This window comes from Ostrea edulis, chromosome 3, assembly GCF_947568905.1.
Source record: "Ostrea edulis chromosome 3, xbOstEdul1.1, whole genome shotgun sequence".
In the NCBI taxonomy this organism is placed as follows: Eukaryota; Metazoa; Mollusca; class Bivalvia; order Ostreida; family Ostreidae; genus Ostrea; species Ostrea edulis.
In genome coordinates this window covers 22,171,174-22,181,360 of record NC_079166.1, presented here as the reverse complement: position 1 = coordinate 22,181,360, position 10,187 = coordinate 22,171,174, and the positions used below count along the sequence as shown (strand labels likewise).

The following is a 10,187-nucleotide window of genomic DNA, read 5'->3' as shown; positions in this document are numbered from 1 at the left end:
TTTGTTAATTTAAATCCTTTGTTCATTATCCTTTCTTGATATATTGGATACCTTAAGTGCTTTGATTGATACAATGTTCTCAGCGAGTGTTTGAAAAATGGATGAAAAATTGTTTATTTGATTCTTGCTATTTGATCCCATTACATATTACACACTATCGATACAAATAGTTCTATTTTAATTTCCTTTATTTATATCAAAGCGTGAAATAACTTCAATTAGCGACATGTGCACAATATATACTTCCTGGTTCATTCTGTTTTTATTTGGTTTTTTGAATTCATATAATTTATCGATATTTGGATTTCAAGGCAATTAAATGTCTGTAGTATACAGGAGGAAGGTATTCGATAAACCCAATTGATAAGACTCAAGTTATCTGTGTTTTCCTTATCTATGTAAGAACCAATGGCTTCGTGAATGCCATCAAATACGATTTGTAAATCCAATGCTTTTACTTTTGATATATGACAATGAGAGTGGTTTCCTCATCAATGCATTGCAGTTGTACACAATTCAAACATGCATAAAGATAATTATAGTTCATGCACGACCGGGAAGTCTGAAATAAAAACTGTTAATTTAATAGAAATCAATGATTTAGTAGGAAAATGTTGATATACTTTGAATTGTAACTCTTTCATCTGTCTCAGATCTTGATAAGATAACATTCATAATGAAGAAGTCAACCAAGTATATAAATACTGTTTAGCGCTACATTTTCATAAAAGATCACTCTCAATATATTCACAGTATGATATCACTGTATGTCGTTAAATGTTCTCTACACCCCACGTTTGTTTCAATATATATAAAAACAATGAAAGTCAGTTTCGAAGTATATATATATATATATATATATATATATATATATATATATATATATATTTGGACAGACGGAATTAAAATATACAAAACAATCCCTGGGACAAAATACAAATGAAACATTTTTGTATGGAAATGGACAATTATAGAATGCAAATGAGAAATTATATAATAGAAACGGAAAATTATAATGTAAGTTACGTGTCAATTAGATATCAATAGGAAAATATTGAGAAATGGGTGTAGAAAAAGAAACAAAAGAAAATTAAGTAAAACATCAAATACAAAATGGTACAATACAAATATTTCAACTTTTAACATGTCACATAGTTTCAATGTATTCTATTTTGTAGTTTTGTTTGTATTATGGTGAATGTAGAAATAATGGAAGCAGATATTATGTCTTGGACATGTAATTGTCCCCACCGATGATATCTGGTTCTTGGTACACTGATTTTGACTACGGATTACTCCGTTCACCTGATCAAGTTATAGGGCTCACGCTGGTGTGACCGGTCGACAGGGGGCGCTTACCCCTCCTAGATACCTGATCTCATCTCTAGTATACCCAAGGGTCCGTGTTTGCCAAAGTTTCTATTTTGTATTGCTTATAGGAGTTATAAGATTGAACACTGTTCGTAACCTCCATCTTTCCTATTGGGCTGAAGGCGGGTGTCTGGTTGTCAGAGGATGCTTACTTCTTCTAGGCACCTGATCCCACATCCGGTATGTCCACTGATCCGTTTTTATCCAACTCATAATTTGGTATTTCTCATTTTCACCTTTTCATTAACTTTTGTATATTTCAAGAAAGTAATAATCTCCATCGCTGATGATTCCTAGCAAATACAAGTTCTTCCAATTATAAATCCATAATCATAAGCTACCTATATAATATATGTAAATCCTTCACAAGTAAATACTTAGACATTCATGTACACGTATAAGTAATTCAACGCCCGGAAGTTTCAGGAATGTAGTATATTTCTAAGATTAAAGGATATAAAAAGTAACACAAACAAAGGATAGAAAATATGAAAACTGTGTGGGATTTTCTTTTTACTTGTAACATCAACATATTGGTTACAGTAATACTTATAAGCTTGAGGGAGGGGATCAGGAAACTCTGTATATAAGATGTGTGAATAAAATGACTATTAGACTTATTCTGTAAATATTTACTGATAATACATTACAAGAAAAATATAAACTGTCAACTGAATTACTGAAACCACGCCTAGTGTCATGGTACTGTACATTTTTTTCTGGGACGTTCACTCTGACTGCAGTGGGTGTAGGCTACAGAAATATAAATTCAATAGTGTTAATGAAACTGATTTCTAATCCATAGACATACCACTTAACATTATACATATTTCAATTTGGAATATGTGTCACTGTTGTCATTTTTGGATTTACTTGGTTGGTATAAATATAAAAATACAATCATAATATCTGTACACACACCCAATAAATTAAAAAGTACAAGATGACAATTGGCAATTTCACATTCTATGTTCAATTTATACTGCTTTTGATTTGCCGCATTGTTATAGTACAAAATATATACTTTATTATCTTATCTGTGGATACTAGTTGATTGCATGTGGTAATTGAAACTGATAATATATTCTGTGGTTTTTTTTTAAATAGTAAGACTGACAAAAATAAACCTCATATAATGGTGTTTCAGAAGTCTGCGAATTTTATAGCAAGTGCAATATATGCTGTTTGAAATGGAACTATTAGTCATCCTAGATATATGATTAAACCGTGAAGTGTTCATTATCATCAATATTGTGAATTTCAATTTGAAGAAGAAAATTACTGCTTGACATTACTTACTTTCACACCCTTTTACGTAATGACAAATATTCTTGTCGCATTTACATTGTAACTGACAGCCGACCCCGTAACTTGGATACCGACAAGCAGATTCACAGTCAGACCCGGTGTATCCAGAGCGACATGCTGGAAAACGAAATCATGTTACGTAATTTATATGTTATACACGATCAACAATTACTTGGTAAAGATCATGTAATGTACCTTTAAGAGTTTTAGTCAATAAATATACGGGAAATGAAATTTCCATAATGCTTGGTGAAATCGTTGGTGACCCATCTGAAATATATCGAAAGTCATAGTTTAAGTAATTAGATTGATATATGGAAAGAGAAGCAGTTTGAACCCTCCTGTATTTAGTTCTGGATTATATATAATGGTCATAGCATACAATCACATCCAGTAACAAAACTGCAGTTCCGTTGTTCGCAGTTACACCACATTTGACATTGGTTTACGTAGTTAGGATAACGACAGACCATCTGACAGCTGTCACCTTGGAACCCTACATCGCATTCTAAACATAAAAAAGGTTAATTTTGAATATGACTTTCATTCATGGCCTAAAATCAGTCTACAATTTTAGAGTTAAACTAATTGCCAGTGATATATGACATTGTCTTAATTATAACGATGATACAAAATCCAGGCCTCCAGCCTTGGTTTGACTTTCACAAGATGTTATACTTACCTGTGCATTTCTTTAGTGTCGTATTCCATACCTTGCACTTCGTATGAATGCTAACATCTAACGAACTAACACAATAAAATGAATAACATTACTAGAAAGAGAAAAAAAAGTGAGAGAGCAAAGACATAAAGTGGTTCTTTTAAAACTCATAGAGACGTGTGAGGACATACTTTACACTTCACATTATATCATTAGTTAACCATCCATTAACAAATCCTACTTACGTGGTAACCGTTTGAACCATGATACATCTTGATAATATAGAAATAAAACACGACACGTGTATGACATCCCATCCAGCCATTTAACAATTGGAAGCGGAGTTTGGAAAACTATTTTTTTTGCGATATGAGAAATACGTGATTTCATATCAGTACCATACGTCGATTGTATTTGATCAACATTTTTATCATCTTAAGTACGTTTCCCACGTTTATAAATTTCCCTCATTCTTCAAAATTCAAGTGTCTATATGTTTGTGAATGGTAGTAAAAGTGATCATAATATCATTAAAACACATGTACACTTGGTGTCCTTGCATGAGAAGTTTGTTTCCATCCACATGAAAGAAAAGAAGAAGAGGAACAATTAAATATTTCGTTATTAGCTTCAAAATACGGATGTATATTTAATTGTTGTTATAAAATATAGAAATTTATTTCAAAATTAAGGATTATCTCCCTCACGTATAGCTCTTATCCTTAGACAAATTTGATTCCACTTTTTTCGTTATTACTTGAAATGCGCATCTGGTGCATCAAAATTGGTACCGTATATGTTTTACATTTAGGATTTCTTAGATGCAAAATATTGAAATATTCCGTCAGAAGAGACTCTTAAATTTGTTTCCAATGTCATATTTCCCCAGGAAAGACTTTGTAAAAGGCGAAGATTGAATTGAAATCATTGTATTCCTATTATGTTATTGATTTATCAAATCTACAGAGAGTTTTAACTCGTACAGTAAGTGTAGGAAGTGTAGGAAATATATAGAGAACAAAGTTAATATCAACAGTAGCTTTCAAATACATACATAGAAGGGAATATGTTAACATTGAGGGTTTAACCACATTTAGAGTCTGACTTAATTCTAGTGGTATTATCTTTTATATAGTCATGTTTAAAAGTTTGATATGACTTCATTGCTGTCATCTGAACACAAATCTATAGAATTAGATTTAGAGTCTGATTTGACTTCTTTTATGAGCGAATATCTATATAGTCAGATTTAGAATATGGTTTGACGTCAATAGTTTAATCTGAACACACACAATAGTAATAAAAATTAATGATGTAGGTTGGTTTTTTTTTGTCGTTTCCGTTGCTTTGAGAATTTTTCACTCACAATGAGATGTTACCACCTGTAGGTGAAGTACCACAAATTTAGACCTATGCTAAGGGCTCAGAATTGTAGCAGTGATGGTTCTTTAACATACCAAAGCCTGCTTTGACACGAGATCCGTGTTGGAGGTGATATCCAAAAGGCCTGCGATTGCCTTCGTTTGACGAAGGAGCAGTCAGTCCCTATATTTACGTCATAGGTTGAACACGGTCATAACAAGAGTGGGGCTCGAATTCTGACAGTCCTCATTATTAGTGAAAATTGAATATAATTGTCAGTAATCAAAAAGTAGTGAACGGTAGATATAATAGTAATCAAAATGTAGTGAGCACTGAAAATAATATTTATAAGAATTTAGTGAACACTGAATATAATGGATCAAAATGAAATGAAATGAACATGGAATTCAAGACTTAGTCATTAAAATGTAGTGAACACTCAAACGTTTTGTCCGCTATCAAAATATATTGATGATTCAATTGCGACACAAAACTGCACATATATATCCTAGGCACCTGATCCCAACTTTGTAATGTCCTGGGGTCCGTGGTTGACCAACTTTGTATTTTGTAATCCTTATGGGAGTTATGGGTTTGATAACTGTCTGTTATCGTTACTTTTCATCCCGGTGAACTCGAGCCAAAAAACACAACATATTCCTCCACGTCTGCTTCATACTTGGACATTTTATTGAAAATGGATATCAACGGCAAAAGAACAATTCAACTTCATGACAAACGGTATGATTTCAGCTTCCTCATCGATAACTTCCCACACTGATGTACCAATATTCCATTATCACCTGCACATGCTGTTTATGTCTCTCAACTGATTTGATACGCAAGAGCTTGCGTTTGATCATGTTTTTACAAAACGACTCAGGCTACTGACACACAAGTTGATGGTGCAGTGCTCTAAATATTTTAGTTTAACGTTTGTATTTTTCAAAACTCGTGGTCGTTATAACAATGTAAATCTTATACGGTACCAATTTTGATGCACCAGATGCGCATTTCGACAAATAATGTATCTTCAGTGATGCTCAATGAAATATTTGAATTCCGAAATAACAATAAACTTGCTAGAGCTAATTTAGGGGAAAACAGAGTGCCAAAAAAGTGGAGTCAAATTCGTCTAAGGATAAGAGTTATGCATGAGGGAGACAATCCTTAATTTTGAAATGAATTTCTAAATTTTATCACAGCAATTAAATATACATCCGTAATGTGATTTACCATTACCCACTGCCATTATGTGAAATCCTTTCAGGTATGTTTTATACCATTAATGGTGATTGTTTACACCCGAACTTTATTATGGATTAATTCGTTTACCCGATCAAAATGATGGCTGGTGCGACTGGTCAACAGAGGATGATTAGTCCTCCTTCGCACATGTTCTCACCTCTAATATGACCAGGGGTCCGTGTTTGCCCTACTCTGAATTTGTATCCCTAATAGGAGTTTTGAGATTGGTCACTATTCGTTCTCGTCACCTTTTCATTTTTCATTCTGCAAATCCCTGGAATGATAATTGTATATGGCGCTGTTTTGAATTCTTGACAATGAAGCAACCACATGAAGTGATACTATGCTGATGAGCTCACGTGTGGTATACCTGCTTTATGACCATAATTTTTTAAACCATGGTGTTGATATCTGATCCAAAAGATTTTATCGTGCTTTGTTCAACATTGAAATATCTGTAAATGATGACACACTTGCTTCTATTTATCCAATTCCATCTTTGCGTTAAGCATAATTCCGATGTGACATCTTAAAAAGCGGTTACGTACAACCATAAAGTTATGAGATCTTAAACATTTAATAGACTGCTGGTGTCTGCAACACGTGGAATGGGAACTTACAACGATCGAGAGTTATAGAAACTGTTTTAAAATTTTATGAAAACACGTTCTATTGTCCTCAAATCCTCCCTAATATTTTTCTAGTAATTAATAGTTAGATGTTAGAATGAGTAATTAGAACATTCATTCTTTACCAAAAACATGTTTAAATTTATTTGATAGAATTCAACGTAAATTTAGTATTATACGTTTATTTTGTTTTTATCGGTAGAGATAAGTCTGAATTATACAAAATTTGAGTCTTTTATTGCATTGTTATTCTTGTAGATACATGTACATGCGGTCATATTTGATTGAATTTGGTCGTAAGTTGTATCCCTTTAAAATGTGCTTTTACTCGCTGTGTCTCCTTGAACTATGCGCGTGACTTTATGTAGATACGCTATTGCGTACAGAACTAGCAACAGCCCCGCAACGATCAGAAGACTAATTATACCAGCAATTAAAGATGTAGAATTGCTTTCATATACATCTCCCGTCTCTTCGGCACACATTTTGTCCTGATGGGAGATGTTGGTAGATTTCGGTGCAGCCTCTGTTGTATCCTCTGTTACGATGTAAAGAAAACTTTACAGAATGAAAAATCAAAGTGTGCAGGATGTTAAGATATAAACTGTGCATGTTATCTGTACACATGGAAACTCATGTGATGACTCTTTTAATTTATGTTCAGAGTATTCTTGCAAGAACAACTAAATCATTACCGTTATAAATTGTACTTGAAGCAGATGCACGTACGGTTGATATTTCAATGCTGTGCAATGATGAATAATTTTCTGCAAAGAAAAGACACTGTAGTTTCTTTTCATTATTTACAGGACAATTAATGAAAAGTGTTTCTTATATAATAGAAGTTCTATGTTGAAGAGATTGAAACTATAATGAGTCATTATACAATAAACCTGCACATCCACTAGAAGGACCACAGAACGCTTCATTACAAAGACAGAGCAACTAACATCTATTTCCATAGTTTGGATAACAAGATGGCTCACAATATTATCCATACTTTCCATCAGCACATTATGTAATTTTGGATATGAGCTAATTTGAAACAATGCTTTTCTGCGGTACGAAAAAAGCGAAATGTGAGTAATTGTTCCTCACCTGATACCTTTCTCTTCCACCCATACACGTGATTACAGTCTTCATTGCTACAGGTGCATTGTAGTTGACAATCCCAGCCGAATCCCGGATATGGACAAGGAATAGTACAGTTAATACCGTAAAATCCAGTCATGCACTCTACGGAAAGCAGAGAAAATATTGCTAAGTAATATAAATTATCAAAAGCGGTAATCAACATTGCAATTTATCTTCATGCATCCCGTTGTTATCAATGAATATAATTTCCATTATAAACTTGCTAGTACTGATTAACTTTGATTCTAATATATACATACGTATACAGGTATTTTGTGCTTCATTCCATACATATCCAATACAGCATACTTTCCCATCAGGGCTGCAAGTGTTTAAAAACTAGTATCAAAATACTGTATCTACTTTCATAGTTTCTAACATTTGACGAACAAAGATGTTAAAAACTAAATATGCCATTAGTCAAGAATTATCATGATATAAGTGTAATACAATGCAGTTTACATCACATAAGACACGTGTTTAGGACGGAATAACAAGACATTGAAATATTCTAATATTTTATTCGATATCTATCGACATTGACATAAAATAATACATATATCGTACGTCAATAATTAGAAATACAGTACACGGTGTAGCTAAGGTTACAAAACAAATTGGTATGGTAATGACGTCATAATGAGCTGTTGTGTCATGGTAGGTACTTGATGAATCCATATTAGGAAATGCATGCAAAACTCTGTATTTAGAATACAATAGAAATATAACGGGACTGATTTTATTCTATGTTTAAAGTGAATAATAATTCCATGGTTTGACAAAATGAATTACTGTTTCGCGACTAATATAACCCGACGAAGTTTGTCGTTTGGTTAAAATCTGCGTAAAAGAAGCGTTTAATACAGACAACCCAAAAATGTCTTGAAATTGGAAGAAACCGAGACACATTCTTTGAATTATGAATAATTTGCTTGAATGTTTGAAACCGAACTTGACAGAAATCAAGTATTCAACAGTTATTTCATTTATAGATTTGTACACTGAAGTTGTGAGAGTATATACAGATTCATAATGTTGTATAACGTTTGTTTTGATGATATATACACGCATATACAACGAAATGTTATTACTTTACCACTACATTTCTAATGCATGTATCTTATTATTCTTACTGTCAGCAAATCTTAAAGAACAGACTGGGAAATTGATGTGATTGTACTGGTGAGTATTTTACGTGAAAATCTTACAAAATGACTGTGCATCTGTATAGTGGTAGATGAATGAAAAAGACTTACCCTGCACATAATTGTGAGCTAGAAGATGTGATATAAGTAGACAAAAACCACACGGTGATACATAAAAACAAATTCAAATCCATTGATATCAGATGCTAGTGACGATATCATTTGAAATGTTAGTGTTCTTCTGTCCTTCAAAATTCTCAATCCAATGTATGCAGGATTAATATGATGGCTAAATGGCATTTTAGCAATATGCTTAATACATACTTCCTGAATTATCAAGGGTCTCCACTTGAACCAATTGAATATTTCCGCAATGATCTGCACTGCAATTTTACAGTTTAGAAACCGGCCATGAACTCTCTACCTTGATTAGTTAAAATTAGTAACCCATAGTGAAAATCAGGTGACTTATTCACTTATATGGAGACGTCGCAATTCCGGTGAAGTGCTGCAAAAGTTAGTCCTATGTTTGGCTCTTACGACCTTGGAGCAGGGGGATATAGATCATGCCATATTTGCTATGACAAGGGTCCTCCGGTTTTGCGGTCTCCATCGAAGAACCACCCCATTTAGTCACCTTTTATGACAAGCAAATGGTACTGAGGACTTATTCTAACCCCAGTCCCAACGGGAAAAATCAGTATGTAGGAATGGGTATGAAACATACTAAACAACATTGGAGTTAATGCCAAAATATATTTTCAGATTAGATATTTTTAACCACCATTTAGTTTGCAAAATGCTGACTTTAAACTGCATTGTGGAAACCCTTGTGACATCAACTCACTAGCATATTTTAGTAAACCATTTCAGTTTTTAAAAAATATCACTTTCGGGTATGAAATCAGTATTCATCCTTCTCAGTATCATTTGTTTCACTAAAATAAAAGTGAACATATGTCAGAAAACTTTTTGTCGTTTATCTAAGCATTTCAAAGTTAAGGTTGTGTTTATTACACATGTATAACGCCCCACTCTGTTTGTTTTGCAATCCTCAGAAGTTTGACTTACGACGAAGATTGGAGTTGCATTTTAATAGAGATTGTGAGATAAGTTCTGCCATGCATGGTTTGATATTTGAAAACATACGGTTGTCCTCATTTCTAAGCTTTAGAACTCCATCTACAATGTTGTTTCGGCCTCACACACAAAAGGAACTCTGGTAGTGACAACCTGTTTCACTTGGAAGGGGACAATAAAGAACATTAATGTTAATGCTAAATTACAATCGCAGGAGACAACCTCACAATTAAAATCATTGTCCATAGT

At 33.2% G+C, this 10,187-nt stretch overlaps 2 protein-coding genes across 6 annotated transcripts; both read right to left on the bottom strand.

Annotated features, from left to right (window-relative positions):
- Positions 1–901: 901 nt before the first annotated feature.
- On the bottom strand, positions 902–6,236 carry LOC125677623 (multiple epidermal growth factor-like domains protein 10). 4 transcript variants are annotated; one of them, XM_048915759.2, is made up of 6 exons: positions 3,586–6,236; positions 3,362–3,418; positions 3,062–3,187; positions 2,875–2,949; positions 2,671–2,796; positions 902–1,664 (listed from the first exon to the last, which is right to left on the bottom strand). In XM_048915759.2, exons 1-6 carry the CDS (start codon positions 3,728–3,730, stop codon positions 1,615–1,617), a joined length of 579 nt encoding a protein of 192 aa, XP_048771716.2. In that variant the 5' UTR covers positions 3,731–6,236; the 3' UTR covers positions 902–1,614. The 4 variants fall into 4 exon arrangements, 3 of the variants coding, with proteins under 3 accessions (XP_048771716.2, XP_056013526.1, XP_056013525.1); XM_056157551.1 differs by lacking the exon at positions 902–1,664 and adding an exon at positions 1,671–2,124 and having other exon boundaries at positions 3,362–3,426; XM_056157550.1 differs by lacking the exon at positions 902–1,664 and adding an exon at positions 1,671–2,124.
- A 561-nt stretch (positions 6,237–6,797) lies between these two features.
- LOC125677621 (multiple epidermal growth factor-like domains protein 10) lies at positions 6,798–9,143 on the bottom strand. Of its 2 annotated transcripts, XM_048915756.2 has the most exons (5): positions 8,970–9,143; positions 7,974–8,035; positions 7,678–7,815; positions 7,275–7,346; positions 6,798–7,117 (listed from the first exon to the last, which is right to left on the bottom strand). In XM_048915756.2, the coding sequence occupies exons 1-5, from the start codon at positions 9,050–9,052 to the stop codon at positions 6,891–6,893; spliced, it is 582 nt and encodes a 193-aa protein (XP_048771713.2). In that variant the 5' UTR covers positions 9,053–9,143; the 3' UTR covers positions 6,798–6,890. The 2 variants fall into 2 exon arrangements, with proteins under 2 accessions (XP_048771713.2, XP_056013524.1); XM_056157549.1 differs by lacking the exon at positions 7,275–7,346.
- Between the last annotated feature and the right edge of the window lie 1,044 nt (positions 9,144–10,187).

Coding starts and splice junctions, on each gene's coding strand:
- LOC125677621 (XM_048915756.2), bottom strand. CDS start 9,052: ATGGATTTGAATTTGTTTTTATGTATCACCGTGTGGTTTTTGTCTACT. Junction 7,816..7,973: donor AGCACAAAATACCTGTATAC/GTATGTATATAT, acceptor TGCTTTCCGTAG/AGTGCATGACTGGATTTTAC. Junction 7,118..7,274: donor TTCAAGTACAATTTATAACG/GTAATGATTTAG, acceptor ACATCGTAACAG/AGGATACAACAGAGGCTGCA.
- LOC125677623 (XM_056157550.1), bottom strand. CDS start 3,730: ATGAAATCACGTATTTCTCATATCGCAAAAAAAATAGTTTTCCAAACT. Junction 3,419..3,585: donor ATGGTTCAAACGGTTACCAC/GTAAGTAGGATT, acceptor TTAGTTCGTTAG/ATGTTAGCATTCATACGAAG. Junction 2,797..2,874: donor ATTGACTAAAACTCTTAAAG/GTACATTACATG, acceptor TTCGTTTTCCAG/CATGTCGCTCTGGATACACC.